The sequence below is a fragment of the Choristoneura fumiferana genome, chromosome 15, assembly GCF_025370935.1.
Source record: "Choristoneura fumiferana chromosome 15, NRCan_CFum_1, whole genome shotgun sequence".
NCBI lineage: Eukaryota > Metazoa > Arthropoda > Insecta > Lepidoptera > Tortricidae > Choristoneura > Choristoneura fumiferana.
The window spans coordinates 7,223,758-7,241,876 of NC_133486.1; the positions used below are offsets into that span (position 1 = coordinate 7,223,758).

Consider the following 18,119-nt stretch of genomic DNA (forward strand, 5'->3'; position numbering starts at 1 on the left):
AGATCTTTGTGATGTCCATACAAATGCTTGTCTATTATAGCAGAGTCCATAAATTTTTGGGATGGGTCGGCTATTATTTGAAGTTGCACTTGGTCTTGACTGACATTTGGCATTGATTTTATTACCTACTTGGTTTTAATTTAATTTATGACTGCCTTGAGTATAATAAATTTGCCATTGATTTAAAATGTAACCTACTAAAATTTATGTTTAAAAATAGTTCAGGCCTTTAATTATTTTATTGTACACTCGTAGTAGATACTGCTGTCAGGTAATCCATCCATACAATTACCAAGAATAGTGTTGAAAATATTACAAGATCATCCAATACCTTTGTGTGTCAAAATTACTTACTTCTCACGATTCTATTAAACCGTAAGCGTAAAAATGTTAGACTAAATACCAAGAATAGACTACATAAATACTTTGGAATATTCGTGCAATAATAGTTAACTTTTTAGCACACTTTTCGGCTTTAAAATATTTCGTTTATATTACTCCACACAAGGAAAAACTTGATTCCTACACACACATACACACAAACATCACGCCTGTATTCCTAAACTTGATTCCTGTGATAAATTAAATACCAATATCTGTTCCGAAAATATCACGAGATCATCCGATACATATTAAAATATAGTATAGTAGTAGTGTAGTATAGTATAGTATAGTATTACTATACTTAATATAGTATAGTATACCTAATATCGAAATTAACTATTTTCATAAACACTTGTAAATCTATACAAAATACCGAGAATAAACTATTAGCAAAATTTGCAGTACCTACTGAATAACCTTAGTCCATTTTTTAACAAACTTAGATCTTTAATACTTCGGATATAATTAACTATGCCTCGACCAACGACATGTAAAAAAAAACGCGATCCCTATGAAAAGTATCGGGTACGAGATTATAAATTAAGCCGTGTGCAAAATGACACGACGGGTAATCGAACCAGACGCGAATGACATCTGCCCGGCCAATGTAGACAAAAAAACGTAAAATTGTATTTTTTCAAACAAATATCTGCGACAATAATGTCACAACTCTATTCCTATTTTCGCTCAAAGCAACGCATAATGTAAACACTCGCAGACACAATGAATGCCGCCCGCAAAAAAAGGTTTTGTGATTTTGAGTATCGACTCGGTTTTGAGGACGTGTTGTGTGTCATCTGCAAATGGAACAAAAGAAACATTTCTCAGTTTAATATACAAAGCTAGTTCAATGACCTTTACGCAAAAATAGGAGGACTAGATAAAACGTGTATAAAGTGTCGACAACATACATCTAGTTACCTACATCCTCCCCCCGCTTAACAAGAGGACACAAAATCGAAATACCGTAAGCCCCTAGGAGATTCGGCGCCAAAGGGGCTATTTTTATGACTGTCGTACCTACGCACGCGGCCCACTGGGCAAATAGGTGAGCGGAGCGATGGATCCGCAGACACATGTGTTAGAGCGGGACGGTTACATGTCGTGCGTGACGTCGTCTAGTCATAACGGTCGAATGGGCGTGATGTTTCTTACCAACAGAAAGCGGACAAAAATACGAGGAACAATCGATTATTGCTCGGAGGAAAAATGGCATAACTGCGGTCGTGAGGCGGGGGCGCGTTGATTACTTCTGTTGCGTACCTATGTATACTCACTCCATATACGTCTCTATGCTGGTATCTAAGTATATCGCATTGCGAAAGTTCTATAGAAACGTAAAAGCTCGAAATGAACGAATCCCGTAGCCGAGCACTTCGATCACAAAGTGATGCAAGTCGGTAAGTTAAACTTGTTGTTTCGGTAGTTTCGAGAGAGATAGGAACTCAATTTAACTATAGTAATTTCCGAAGTAGGCTTTTTAAAACACTTTCGTATTTCAGAGAGTAGTATGTAGAAGTAACATATATGTCAATCTACATTGATACAAAAATTTGAGACAATTTATAAACGTGATTGCTTTGAGCTTCAGTTTTAATTTAGACTGTTCGGATTCTCTAAAAAATGTTTTTTCTTTATTCTAAAGCTCACATTCTTCAAATTCAATAAGTGACCAAAATACTATTGTCACGAAAAAAAAATTAACCGTAAAAAAATTCACAAACCTAACTTCCTCAGAAAATATCGTCATGAATTTTCAAAAGCGCACTTACGCCGTTCAGCTTCTGCGCCGCGATACTATAATTCCCCGTTTACGCGTGAATGCACAGAACATTTGTTGCCTCTTTCACACGCGCACATTTTGCCCTATCCGCATCTATTCCTGCCCTTGTCTTGCGGATTAACGTCAACTGCTTATGGCATAGGAATTGACGGTTAAGTCCAAAATTTATGAAAAGGGAATTTTCATCAAAATAATATAAGTGTTAGCTCGTCATGAATATTAATATTAGTATGACTTTTATGTTGAATTGTATTAACATAATGTTACAGCGTATTGGTCGTTCGACGTGGTGTGAATTTGATATTGCATAATTTATGATAAGATTTACATACCTACGATATTTTGTGGTCTGTTAATGCCGATAGTAGTAAGATAATAATAAATGTTTTGTCTATCTATCTGAATTGATTGAGTAAACTGATCACAGTATAATACTATCGCAGTTTTTTGAAGTTACTTCTGACATATAGTCTAAGAGTTGCTGCGACTTTTTTTTATAAATTCTCTAACGTAGGTAGAGTCACGTCACGTGTTAAGTTAAAATATATTTATTACGGGATGTAGGTAGATTATTAACTTTAATGAGCTCCTGATATTAGGTACCCCCTGAATACCCATAATAATGTACCTAAAACCGTGAAACATTAGAAACTTTTACATGTTAATAAAGCACCACATTTACATATGGCAAAAGCATGACAATATCTTTACAAAAAACTGGCCACCAACAAATTTAAAACAAATTCAAAGACCGTTAAACACAAATTAAAGGCACGTTCTCGATTTAAATGTGGTGTTCGATCGCACAGTGGGTTAACAGTAACGCGACACCACCAAAACGCTACCGTCGAGCGTTTTCGGGGCTTCGACGCGTAAAGTATATTATATAACCGGGTTTTGTTTTCGTCTACACGCAAAGCGGTTGTAAATGAAGTGTGGTGTCCATTACGTGCATGTGGCATTATAGGCTACTGGTGTTTAAATAGGCTTACATGGTGGGATCCATTCCATTTAAAGTCTGGCTTTGAATGAGCATCATGACAAGTAGGTAACGTAACACCCCGAATAAAGATATTCAAAAACAAGTGAAGCCAAGCTTCATTCTTTATTGTTTGAATAATTAACACACGATTTTATTTCAGATGTACCTAGTTCGACATATGTTGCAAATAAATGCGAAAAACGTAGGGTAGGTAGGTACATCCCGATTTCATGGGAATATCGGAATGAAAAGAAGCCTATGTGTTTCAGAGATTTATCTACTTATAACACCAAATCTCATCCAAATGTTTCAGTGTAATAGAGTAACGAACAAGCAAACGCAATACACACTTTCACACTTAAAATGTGAGTAGAATCATCAAAACAGTAACAAACCATAATTTTATTGCTTAAACAGTGGGCACTACAGCATGTCCCCACATGTCTCTCTCGAGCCCTCGGTCACGCAGAGTTACTCTTTAATTCACGACATAAGCGACATTGTGTCCAGGGGGAGTGATTAACGTTTGAGAAGGTTAATTATCAGTGTATTCTGGGAATACAGTGTGAAGGAATGAGTATGTGTTGAGTTGAAACTAACATTTCTAAGCTATGTTTACGGACATGTCATTTTGTGGGGAAAAAAGAAAATATATATTCGTGACATTATGAAATGATGTAAATCTAGTTACGAAATGTATGCAAGATCGTCACAACAGGATAAATCTTGTTTATTATAATAATAATAATTTATTTCAAACAATCAGTTCATATTCTGTTAGTAACAATTGTCTTATTACCTACGTTAGTTAACTAACTTATTTCAAACGTAAGTTAAAATATATCTAGTTTGTAACTGAAGAAAGTACAATTCGCGGAGTTATTGCAGAAAATACTACGAATATACGCAATACGCATGTTTAACTTTTTAAATAGCAAAAAACTATATTATCCACATATAAAACTAATAAAGCAACAAACGTAATTCAATTGCACTGAACTCCGTATTATTCTGAAATATTTATTCATATCCTAAAACATTTTTTCACAAGAACAAAATAAAACCTCTTCAGCTCAAATCGTCGATAACAATTTAACGTCCATAATGAAGCCGGTGAAAGCTCCATCAGTGAACTATCCAATCTCGGCGCCCTAAGAGAATGGCAAAAAACCGCCCCAACCAAAGCACCCTAACCGCTGTTCACCGGGGAATCGAACCCGGGTCTCCGCGGGTTAAGCGTGTACGTTAAAATGTTTATAGATAATACCAATGTAGGTAATAGTAATTCTAATGGGGACGGACCCTCTTACGGAATTTGTATTCAACGTAATGGCTTTTGTCCGGATATCTTGTATCGGTTTGATGTTGAATGGGACTGGAAAAGTGTAACGGCTTAATAGAGGGGATTTTCATCTGTAACTTCTCTTTTTGTCCGGGAGATTAATGAGTAGAACCACTGTGCGGTTATTTCAAAAAACGGGCAAAATTTACGGAAACAAAACCTTTTCGTACTAACTACGTACCTATGTATAATTTTTCGCAATTTTATCGTAAACGTCAAAGGGAACTACACAAAAACTGACGCTTTTAAACATAAACAAATCTCCCATTTTCATAAACAAAGCATTGCATTAGCAAAATCAACAGAACTGTCAATAAACCACTTTTTCTATTGGACCACCAACGGCTGGATCTCTAACACTATCGCTCGCTAGATGATCTATCGCCATGTCACGTAATGAGGTGCGTGCGCGGCGATCGTGACACCTGTCAACTGTCAACTGTCAACTCCAAACAGGATCAAGACAGTTTACTTTAAAGAGGCAAGTCGAACTTTAAAGCTTAGGGCGCAAAGTTCTATAATGTCTGTGGATTTTAATACCAATTGGCTTTCTTAGTTTTATGGTTTTAAAGTGATGCCGACGAACGCCCGCGCAACGAATGATCTATGAGAGCTATCACTGCGAAATATGATACGTTAACTTTTAATTAGATGAAGATTTTATCGATAATTTGTTGGGTATTATTTAACCGGGTGTTTTAATTATTTGAAACAGGATTAAGGATCGTTTGGTATTGCTAGTTATTTTAGCCATCTTGCTTTAGCCAACAAGGTAACTTAAATTTGATAAGATTACTTTTTGGAGTCTTTTTGTATTTTTTATTTTTACTTCAAATTTCTCAATCAAATATCTTCAATTTTTCTGGGTTCAATTCCCAGCGCTGGTCTATTTTGCTGGTTTTTCTGTACATCCATGTTTCGGCTTGTATTTTCGTGTGAAATATTTAAATGTGATACTTTACATTTATTATCTTTACCTACTCCATGGCTTCACTGATGTTGAAAATAAAAAAAACTCTTAATGCATTTGAGATTGTTGCATTTTTTTTGAACCGCAATAGTCTAAGATCCAAACTTGAGAAGATCTTCACCGGTCTGATAATAGAATGAAACTTATTTTATAACAAATTAAGTATATTAGAAAAAAAAATACAAATGGATTTGCTAAAAAAATCGTGGACAGGCTATTTTTAATTATTTATTTTAAAAAAATATTTTTAAGACATTTTTGTTGCATCATCGAGATAATAAGAAAATTTTATATTAACTTAAAGTATAAAACCTATAAAATATGTAGACGTTGGGTTTACTATTGTTTACCTGGACGAACTACTACTAGCCAGGTATAAATTCAAACAGTTATGTCGATGCCAGTGAAAGATGTTGATAGTAAGCGCTATTTTATTGTGAACACGTTGATATAGGGTTGCCAGCATTTAATTAAAAATCATTGAAATTATTTAAATAAAACCCTGTCCAGATTTTTTTTAGCTAAACCATTTCTAATATATTTTCTAATATACTAAATTTATTATAAAATACATTTCATTCTATTATCAGACCGGTGCAGATTTTTTCAAGTTCGGATCTTCTACTACAAGAAATATGTCTACCAAATTTGAAGTCTCTAACTTTAATTGTGTTGCAACATCTGTCATTAGGTACTGAATAGTCAGTCATGTTACTTTTTCAGGTACAGATTATATTTGGCTCCAGATAATTTGGTTAAAATTTTGATGATTGGCAAAAATTATGAAAAAAATATGTAGAAAAAGCGGCTCATAGGCGCAAGTAAAATAAAGACCGACATGATACTCAAATTTTCTCAAAACAAATCCGTCTGCTCTGACTGCAAAAGTTGGTAGACGATAAAATCATCAAAATAAATGAGTTGATCACACGCAAGGTCGAAAAACGAAAGTCGTACGATATCGTTTTACGTTGCCGGTTGTCCCGTCACGAGCGTCGTGCCGGTCGTATCGGATAACCGCCATGTACGGTAGTTGCCAGATTTCAGGCATGAGTTGCCTTCGTTTCGATATTCTTGACAGCTGTTAATTATTGGATATGTCGGCTGAAGATAATTGCGCTTGAAGTGTATTAAGTATGCATTTTTTAATCTTCGGAAATGTAGTCTCATCATAAAAGGTGATTAAAAGATTTTACCTGAGCTTGCAGAACAATAGGTAGCAATGTTTCCTTTTTTTTCAGGATAGTTGTTGCAAATTTATTTAAATAGATGATTGGTAAGATGGAACTTTAGCGTAGGTAAACAAATAAGTAGGTGTGCGTAAAAATTTCGTTTATGAAAACTATTTTCGTAAATTTTACGCAACGCGTCTTCACGCCAAACCACTGTGCACAAATTCAAACTACCGTAGCCAATGGCCTCAAAAACTTACGATCAAAGTTGGCTAAAAATATATTTTTTAAATCTCTTTAAAGCCCCCTGTTCACGCACCCTGTGTGCTGGGGAAAGTTTTAGGCCCGTTACACACATCAGTGGACACTAATTCGGGTGGCTCGGAGCAAAAGGGTGTAAGTCGAAGGGAAGAGAAAATTGGGACCAAAAGGTTTTTTTAATAAACAAAATACATGCTTAGGTGTAATGTAAATGTTCATAATCTCATCTGAAACAAATATAAATTTGCACTTAATTATTACTTACCTACCCAATTACCCATAACAATGTGGCTACCTACTTTAAGATCCAAAACCACTGGGTAAAACGTGTTTTTTATTATCGCAGATAAACAACGATTAAAGTAAAATTAATGTAACAGAAATATCGCCAAACGATACACAAAACCAATTAGTTAACAATTCCATAAAAAACGACGGCTGCGTGCGTTCTTGCGTAATAATGTGGAAGAGGTCGAATTAGGCCTGCCATTGCTCAAATAATGACATCTGAACAAATACGATCAATAGATAAAGGTAAAAAACTGTACACAACACGTGCTCATTTTCTAAAATCTTTGTATGGAATCCCGAATTCTGCAAGCTATTTCAGACATTCTATAATCGTTAAAATTCTTAATGTATAAAATGAAATCGATTTAATTGATCCACTTCATGTGTCTAACACCTGTCCAGATTCAATAAAAATTCATGAAGTACATACCTACGAAAAAATAAATCCTTTAAAATTCGAACGACCGCTTTAATCTTGCCGGCCTATCTGATTGGCCAGGGACCTGTCAGAAACAGAATTTGTGTTTTAAATGCACCTCTCTTATTGGTCGGAGCGTTCGAATTTCGAAATGTTTTTGGCGTTTAGAATAGAAGGTCTTTTTTTGTCGTGCTATCTGATTGGGGAAGGATTTAAATAATTGGTTTTCCAATCGCTTATTAGGATAGGTAGGTACTAGAGTGTGCGTCGCGTATGAAATTGGAATCTAAAATGACCCTTAAATCAGTTGTGTCGCGTGAAACAGGTTTATTTTTTGTACGCAATTCGGTAGTCATATTTATGTTCCCACGTTGTTTTTATCTCTATTATCAGTATGTCTGAAGCGTCAATCAGTTGGAAGTCCGAAAGTCTAATAGCCTGTGACTTTATTTTATTCAGTTTTTTTTAAACCGATCGGAAATTTATTAAAATTTTCTTCCATATGAATGATAGCTACCCTTTATTTTTATAAAATACTTCTTATAAATTCTTTAAATTGCGGTTCTTTTAATGATGATTATTTTCTTACTTACTTGTCTATTTATAAATACGTTGAAAAAACATTAGATACTTAAGTGTAATTTGTTTTTTTTTACCACATTTAGACCAAATTGACCTGTACCGCCATGATGATGCCATGCTTATGAAGCCGGCTGGAGTGTACTTTTTAAACCCACGACGCAAAAAGAGGGGTGTTATAAGTTTGACCGATATGTGTGTCTGTGTGTCTGTATGTGTGTCTGTCTGTGGCACCGTAGCTCTTAAACGGGTGGACCGATCTGAATGCTGTTTTTTTTAATTGAAAGCAGGTTTTCTAGCGATGGTTCTTAGATATGTTTTATCAAAATCGGTTTAGCCGTTTTTGAGATATTGAACTTTGAAGTGACAAAGTCGGGGGATTTCCAACTTTTTGTTGGTTAGGTTATTAGGATATAGATAATAAATAAATACCCCGAGTGCAAGATGGATTTGCGCGTCCAAGGTACCGAACAGATTTGTAGGTATGTGTAATAAATGCTATGAAGAGCTATTTTTATAAAAATACAATGTTAGTCAACAGAGCCCTGCTTCCAAGCTAAATGTACGCAGTGTAAGGTCATTTTTATTGCTTGGACTTCCTTAATTTTTAATCATACCTAATTATAATCATAATATAGTAGATTATTGTCGTGGCCTGGAAGTAGGCAATTGCTGGCTGAATATGAGTATTAAACGGACGAGCTTGCGACTCGCAAGCTCGTCCGTTTAACTAATACGAAGCCAGCAATTGCTATTCCAGCCGAGACTAATATAAAGCTTTTCTCAAAAGTGGTGAATAATTCTGAAATAGAATAAACTTTTTCTCAAAATATATTATAAAATTTAATTTTATTCCAATAATTTCCTTATGCTTTCCCGCCTTTTTTCATTAAAAATAAACTGCAGGAGTATTTTTCCACCGAAAACACCACAAGCAACCAATATCAGACCCAATAGAAAAAGTTTGGAGTTCCAACAAAATATCTTATACCGGCCATTAGACTTGGCCATGGCCTTTTTAACTTAAAAAAAATTGTGACTGATTGCAGGCGCGCTAATTCATTATTGTCGAGCTAGCGCGCCTGCAATCTCTTTTTAATTTTTCGCTGACCATAAACAATGCACTTCACTTTCTGATATGTAAAGAATAATGTCAATTTTTACGGATATTTTCGAGAAAAATCATTTATTGCTTGAAATAATGCTACAAATTTTATTTAGTTTTCATTATATGTTATTGTAGCGATAATGTATTAATTTCGCATTTTCAACCTGCTTTCATTTCATTACTTTTTACTGAAGCTGAACCAATGCTAGTCTTATTTTTTATAATCGTAGGTTATGATATTTCCAATGGTATCTAGAAAGCTTAGTTCTAGTCTAATAAAGGAATCGAAACTGTTTTAATACAATCATTTTAATTCACGATATTTTAAAATAAATTACACATAAACATGAAAAAAAAATCCAAAATAAGTTTTTGTTATAAATTTTATTTTTAATACAAGATTTTTTTGCTGACTGTACTTGCGTTGTCATCTAAACTACATATAACCAAATTTCAAGTCGGTACTATTAACCATTGAGGAGTTCCTTCTTGCGGAGACAATCCTGGCAGGACCACCAAGCTGACATTACCAGATTATTGTAAGTATGCCAAATTTCAAGTCGATCGGACTACTGATTTGGCCCAAACAAACAAATAAACAGGTGAAACTAAAAATAAAAGCTTGTGAAAATCCAAATTTTGTTGTAGGTATTTTAAGTGGAAGGACTTCTGTAAAAAAAAAGTTAGTACAATTTTACTTATAAATTCCAATCCAATTCGAAAATTAAAACGGTTTAGCGTACGGACGCACATTTAACTGGAGAGTTACACAGTGCATCCCATTCACGCGCAACTAGCCAAAACGGGATGTAAACAAAGCAACATACCTCTTTCTTTTATGATTAGAACATACTGGCAACCTAAAAAACGTTAACCGCAAAAGAAAACATAGGCTATTTTGTATGCGCTGTTCGGCCCCCGCCTATTCCCTATAGAACGTTACCCACGGCAACAGATATTATATATCTACGCATCCGTATAGTTACGTGTTAAAGTAGGCATACGTTTGTGTGGGTTTTTACGCATGCGTGGTTTTTTGGAAAGATATTGGGCTTTTTAGGGGTGGTGGGAGGGTCTAATCTTTGTGCCCCTTTGAGGCCCCCGATTGGAATTTAGTAATCATATTAGATTTTAAATTACACGTGTTTGGGAGTGGGGCTCCAATTTGTTTCCTATTAGAATAGTTGGGTATTTTGTGCCCAAGTTGGAGATTCGCGATAATGGGAAATGGATAGTACTTACATCTATTTTGAATATAGTAGGTGGGTACATAAATAACGAAACAAACTTACGGAAAAACCGTTATTATACCTATAGAACTTTGTTATAATGAAATTCAAAATGAGTGTTGTTGAACTTTTTCGTTTGATTTTGTTAACTACTTATTTACTTTTTCCAAGTTTTTTTTTATCATTTACGCCTGTAAAACCATCGAATGAGAAAAATCTTATAAGGAATTAAAAAGAACCTTCAATATGGATTGTTAAATTGTTGTATTCAATATACTTACACCTTTTTTTTATTTTTTTTATTTTAGCATTCAAATGCTATTTTTGGAACAATTCCTTGACGGAGATAAATCTTCTGTAAAAAAATATAGAAATGACATTTTCGTTGGTAATGATATGAAATATTGCTAGATGGCGTTAGTATCATGAGGTCTGTTTGCGATTGGCTCATTTAGTTCTTTAATTCTTCTATTTTCAATTTAGTCTTTAACTTTCCTAGTTGAGGGTACCTAATGTGTGTTATTTGTCGTTTTTAATTAAGTGTAAGCCGTGGTGGCCTAGTGGTTTGACCTATCGCCTCTCAAGCAGAGGGCCGTGGGTCCAAACCCCGGCTCGCACCTCTGAGTTTTTCGAAATTCATGTGCGGAGTTACATTTGAAATTTACCACGAGCTTTGCGTTGAAGGAAAACATCGTGAGGAAACCTGCACAAACCTGCGAAGCAATTCAATGATGTGTGTGAAGTTCCCAATCCGCACTGCGCCCGCGTGGGAACTATGGCCCAAGCCCTCTTGTTCTGAGAGGAGGCCTGTGCCCAGCAGTGGGACGTATATAGGCTGGGATGGATGGATGGAATTAAGTGTAGCCCATAAGTTTGTTAACATAGGTTAACATTGTATTTTTATGAAAAATAAATAAAGATTATTATTATTATTAAAGTGACACAGATTGCTTTGGATCGGGAGGATTGGAGGACATGGGGGAGGGCCAGCCCAGCAGTGGCACGTCAATCCAGGGTAGATAATAATAACGTGACACAAATGTCAAAGTTGTCAACAGATCCCAGGATACTAGAAACAAATAGCCTGTCACAGAAACCCTAAATGACCTATGGTGCCTCAAGGATAGGGTCGTGGGTTCGAGTGTAGATAAGAATTTTTGCACAATGCTATCTTGGTATACCTATGACGACCTTGCAGAACTTTTTGATTATGAGTAAACTTACACACATCTGCAAAGTAATTCAATGGTATGTGTAAGCTATCTCAATCTAAGATTTGGTCTATGCCCGGTAGGTACTAGTAGGAGACGATGGCGATTTTTCAATTTATATTTTTTCCCGCCAGGTTTCATCAATAAACCGAGTCCTCCGTAACCTGGCCTCTCAGAAGGAGCAGGCTGCGTCCGCGCAGAATGACAGCGTGTACGAGAAGCTGCGAATGTTCAACGGCCAAGCGGCGTCGGGGTGGTGGTACCCCGGCCTCCCCGCCCCCGCGCCGGCGATACCCGCCCCTCTGCCGCCCCAGCTAAACCGGCCGAGCAGCGAAGAGCACAAGAGAGGTGAGTAGAGAGCGTGTACAGTAACTAGCTGTGTGGTGTTACTTGCGTCGCTGCTGCCTCAGTTAAACCGGCCGAGCAGCGAAGAGCACAAGAGAGATGAGTAGAGAGCATGTACAGTAACTTGCTGGCTGGTGATACTCGCCCCCCTGCCACCCCAGTTGAACAGGCCGAGCAGCGAAGAGCACAAGAGAGGTGAGTAGATAGAAAGCGTGTACAAGCAGCATCATTAGAATACTATACCTTAATGCTCCAGCATACTCATATACTTTCTTATTTAAACGCAGAAACACATAATCATTCGTAAAGTCGAGTTTATATTACTAGTTAAGTCAACAGGAAAATGCTATTATCTATTATAGTGTGTTTTTCTTTGAAGTAACGTTATCCTAAAACATTTACTCACACAAGTTATTATTTTGTCCAATAATATTTTATTCGATAAACAGAAATACGTTGTTTGATATTAAGTCAGGCAATAGAGCAATCTGTTGATATTTTTTTTCTTCTTGTGTAATTCATGAGTAATCTAGCACCGTCCGCTTTAAGCGAAACTTTTTTCTACGCCACGACTAAAATATGAAACCAGCTTCCTGGGACAATGTTTCCAGAGCGTTATAGCTTAGGGATCTTTAAAAAACGAGCCTATCAGTCTCTCAAAAGGCCGGCAACGCACCTGTGATACCCCTCGTGTTGGCAGGTGGACGTTGGACTATAGATTTCAGCTTTAATATAGTCCGTGAAAGTTTAGCGGTGACCGTTAATTTCCACGCATGTCACAGTCGCGCACACCAATCAGTGTTTTCGTTTGCCAGCCCCCCTGCCCCGCGCGCTCAGTCCCCGCGATACCTTATTTTGTACTTCAGCGCGTTAACGGTCACTGCCACTGCTAGTTTTTATACTATTACTATTCATTCTAACGGCTAATTGAATAGAGTTTCACCTTCTTTTCATTTCTTTTCTTTCCCAGATTCTTGTATATAATGTATTTATCTATTTATTTCGTGAATCTCGCAAGTGGCTATAACGTTTTAGATGTATTTTGCTATTGACTTATTTCTGAGAAAAAACGTGTTTGCCAGTTTTAGCCATAGCGGAGCTCAGTTTTCCACGTATTCAGCCGTTATTTGTGACAGCAACAAACACCTTCCGATATATACGAAGAATTTCTTACAAGACGTCAAAACTGTTTATTCCGAACTGCACATTCAAGCCGCAAAATTTTACCACCCGCTTCCATTCTAAACCGCCCCCCTCTTTGTTGTGGGGGTTACCTCCAGACTCATGGAGATTACACCGTGGCCTCTTTTGTGCTGTTCTTCATATAAGTAGACTCAAAACTAGCTACATTTGCGTGTGCTAACATTTTACCCGCGGTTTCACTCGCGGTTAACTACTATATCTGGCATTTCAATTAATTTTGTTTTTTTCCGTGGGAATATCGGGATAAAAAGTAGTCAATGTGTTATTCCAGATGTCCAGCTATCTACATACCTTCTTTCATTGAAATCTGTCAAGCCGTTTTTGCGTGAAAGAGTAACAAACATACACACCTACATATACGTTGATGCCCATAATTTTTACATTAAAATGATCATCATCATCATCAGTCATGTCCCTATAACAGTTATGTTATACTTATATGAAGAATCTATGATACCTCAACCCTTTAAGATACAGAGAGGCAAAGAGTTAGGTTACAAAGAATTACACATACCTACGCTCGAAAAACATATCCCCTTCAGGCAGTGAGGTAAAAAAGGACCCAATCGTACTCATCTTTAATTTTAAACTGGATCCTCAAGTCTCGTGACTGTTGACGGCTCAGACGTGTCGACCCGCCGCGACCCGTCAAGAGCGAGTCGAGTCAAGCCGTCCCGCCGCGTCAAAGATGGAAGGGTTAACCGGGCGGACGGCGAGAAGCAGTATTTTATATAGGTAGAATGGCATCCTAAAAGATATTTTGTTTTTGTGTTGTTCTGAAAGTAAATCAAATTAACACAGAAATAAATAAAATACATGTCACGTTCAAAAATTGATAACTGATAAATGAAAATTGATAAGACAAATAGATAGTTGAGTTGGACGGCCGGGATAGCGGAGTGGTTAGAGAACATTTCGCAACATTGTAGTCAGGTACAATGTTGCAAAACCCGGGTTCGATCCCAAGGTCAAATAAAACCAATAAGAATAATTGTTCGAACAGGAAATCCCTACATAGCAAATTTCATCGAAATCGTTAGAGCTGCTTGCAAAATTTACGAATGTACCAAAAAAGCTCTATATAGTTAAACTTGATAGACATAAAACGTTACCCGTCACGTATTTGAACTTTTGTTCTCAATATTTCCACAAAACAAATTCACGAAATTTCACTAAAAGCAACTATTACTTATTCTGTGCTAAAAGTGAAGACCGCCACGGATTCTCCCCAACCTCCCGTGACCTAGCACGAACCTCCATTCTTCACTCGAAAAACTTTCTCAAAATTTTAATAAAACACAAAACACATGACAGTTGCTCCCTTACCCTCAGAGACCCGACACAAACCTCAACTCCTTTTCATAAATACGCTTCAAATTTTTCTACAAAACACATCCGGACTTAAACTAAGGGCCTACTCCGAAATTCGAAAATCGAAGTTCGTATCGTACCGCCTCTCTCACTCTCGTATTTTAAATAGTATATAAGCGTCAGAGGGACGGAACGACCACGAACTTCGAGTTTAATAGTAGCCCCTCTGATAAAGCCTCGACCACGACTGTGCGCGGCGACGCGGCTAGCGTTTGTCCCAACAATGCGCGACTTGACTGCCGCACAGTGGTTAACAGTACTAAAACGTCAAATATCTTTTTGACAGGAGAAATGTCAAGAAATTACAAAACAATGACTTGTTATTGAACACAACATAATATTCAGTTTATATAAAAAATACAAGGTAAGCGTTGGGCTACACCTAAACTAAACACGCAATGCTGAACTATTGCAACTTATGCAAGCCACAAAAAGGCTTTAATGGTTCGATCTAGTTTTCCTTATTTGCGCTTTTGATATTTCCGCATTAGATAAGTAATTATTTTATTAGATAGCTCTTTACATACTATAAGACTATAAACTACATTATAGTATTGCTTTATGTTATAACATCAAACAGACCACGCTTCAATGCCACCATTTAGCGATGGTTCACCCTCACTAGACCGAATATCATAAAAGCTAATTTCACTAGGCATACCAACGTTAGATATAATTTTCATTAGCCCTAATATCATGACAGCTAAACTTGTATGTCCGAATTGATTACTAGACCTAAAGTTTTTCATCCTAATGGTTACTTGTACTAAACATTAAATGCTCTAATATAACTAAAACTAATAATGATTATTCCTAATGATTAATAGACCTAAAGTTATGAACCCTAATGTTTACTTGTACTAAATATTGAATGCTCTAATATTACTTAAACTAATAATGATTATTCCTAAAGATTAATAGACCTAAAGTTATAAGCCCTAATGTTTACTTGTACTAAAGATAAAATATAATTCGTGCGAGCGAGTGAAGCGAGCGAGCAAGACGGTTTGGAGCAGAAGCGACTCAGATAGGTTAGGTTCAGAAGGCTAAGGCGGGAGCGACGCTAGCTTCGATGTTAGGTTTTTTTATAGCAGCCAAGATAACTCCCACTAGGAAAGTAGGTTAGATGGATGCTATTCAATATGTTGCTAAATTAAGGTGTTCCAATCAATACATTTGACGAAAATTAATGTTTTAGCTTTTTGATGTTAGGGCTAGTGAAATTAGGTACAACGTAAATTCGGAATGCTAAAATTAGAACTAATGAAAAGTTAGGAAAATCAAAAATTCGGCTTTTTGATTTTAGGGCTAGTGAAATTAGGTACCACGTAAATTCGGAATGCTAAAATTAGAGCTAATGAATATTTAGGAAAATAAAAAATTCGGCTTTTTGATTTTAGGGCTAGTGAAATTAAATATAACGTAAATTCGGAATGTTAAAATTAGGGCTAATGAATAGTTAGGAAATTAAAAATTCGGCATTTTCATTTTAGGGCTAATGAAATTAGTGGTGTGAAAATAGGATTAAAAGTTTTCGGGCTACCATAGGAGAACCTTTAGCGATATATTTGCCAAAAAAATATAGTGGCCCTAAACGTCGCTACGCTGCCGGTCGCGCACAGTCGTGACCGGGTCGTTGCGATTACCCCCGTGACCCGCCTCGTACCCCGTCTCGACATTTCCTCGCACTTTTCAGAGGCGTTGTTTGACGCACGTGGCTTGAATACTTAGCTCGCGAAAGCTGGCAACTTCCCGTCGAAGCGTGAGGCGTCTCGTAAGAACTTCGCTTTGTTTTGCACACATCTAGCAGATATTTCGGACGTTGGCGTTTTTACCCAACGTTATATTTCTAGATATTTACACCTTTGGGTGATGCGATCGATTTTTAGTGTTATGTAAGAATGGAAGTGTTGTTTTGTTTTTCACGTTGATTGTGTTGAGGATGTTCAAGTCTGATGTTTTATGTGAATTTGCGTAACCGCCATCAGATGTGTTGCACCTGTCTTTAAAAATGTTAAAAAATATCTGAACACACACTAACGCGATTACGAAAATGGTCATGTAAAAATACTTTTTATTTAGGTACTTCATTTTATTTATTTAATTAGAGGAAAAAAAAGCTGCTAGTAGAGCCAAAATTTAATCTTACACGGAGTTAGATTGACATGTAGGTACAATAAGTAATACTAGAAGCTGATGTTTTTGAACACCTAGACAGCTCCAATGTTTGTGACTTCGACTGCAATTATGGGTATTAAGAATATATGGGGAATAAGATGAAAGGTACTCGTTAAATACAATAGGTACATATAGTTATGTATAAACATATTCAGGCGGTTATTTGCGAAAGTCCGTGTCAATTATTTTTTTAGTAGAAAACAAGATAAATTAATGTAGTTCATACATACCTACATATAATATTAAACGTACAAGACTCACGAATGAATCATCATCATCATCATCCCAGCCTATATACGTCCCACTGCTGGGCACAGGCCTCCTCTCAAAACAAGAGGGCTTGGGCCATAGTTCCCACGCAGGCCCAGTGCGGATTGGGAACTTCACACGCACCATTGAATTGCTTCGCAGGTTTATGTGCGTTACCGCATAGCTCGTGGTAAATTTCAAAAAAAAACACGAATGAATTACCATTCACATTTTTTTCGTACCTTCCAAAGCACCAAAAGTGGTCATCCCAGCCTATATACGTCCCACTGCTGGGCACAGGCCTCCTATCAGAATGAGAAGGTTTAAGTGGTATTATTGTAGTGCAAATCCTCATATCTACCATAAGTAAATACCGCGTATTTGCGCTACGTGATGTTCTACAGGGGATAGTTGTAACTTCATATTTTAATAACTTCAACGAATCTGGAACAAAAATTGTAAAATTGCAAGATTTTACAGATACGCGGTATTACCCAATGCTACGAGTATTTACGCGGGTTTGAACTACCCACAACGCTATAGACTCAATTATTCCTAGTAGAGCACGTATCTACACTATATACACTCAACATATGTAACAATATAATGACTGCCATGTAAAGTACAAGCGGCTCAATAAAACTGGGCATATATAAAGCGGATATATAAGGGCACTTTTATTGCTGACGCTCCGCTGGCTCGGACACGACTATGTTTTTATTAAAGCTGACTGTACTCGTATAAACTTTTACGCATTTTATGTATGTATTACGTTGAATGGGATTGTACGGAATAAGCTTTTATATGTATCTTGTAAAGTCACCTGCACTTTTGTATTAAACTATTTTGTTGCGGAATGATGTTACGGCGACTTAAATTTAGGACGCAAAATTATACTGACGAAAAAAGTCTCATCCCATACCTACGAACAAATAATAAGTCTTATTATTTATTCGTAGTCCCATACAAAGTTACTTATATAATAATACCGGGTGTGGCCTGTAACACGAGCAAATAATTAAAACATAGATCGTACTGGTCAA

General features: G+C 36.6%; 1 protein-coding gene across 7 annotated transcripts in view; it reads left to right on the plus strand.

The window, feature by feature from the left end:
- Positions 1-18,119, plus strand: part of toy (paired box 6 protein twin of eyeless) — a 79,589-nt gene that overhangs the window by 33,877 nt on the left and 27,593 nt on the right. For all 7 annotated transcript variants that reach the window (XM_074098561.1, XM_074098564.1, XM_074098562.1 and 4 more), the window contains exon 5: positions 11,865-12,078. In XM_074098561.1, the coding sequence (XP_073954662.1) occupies positions 11,865-12,078 (214 nt within the window). The remainder of the gene's footprint in view (positions 1-11,864; positions 12,079-18,119) is intronic.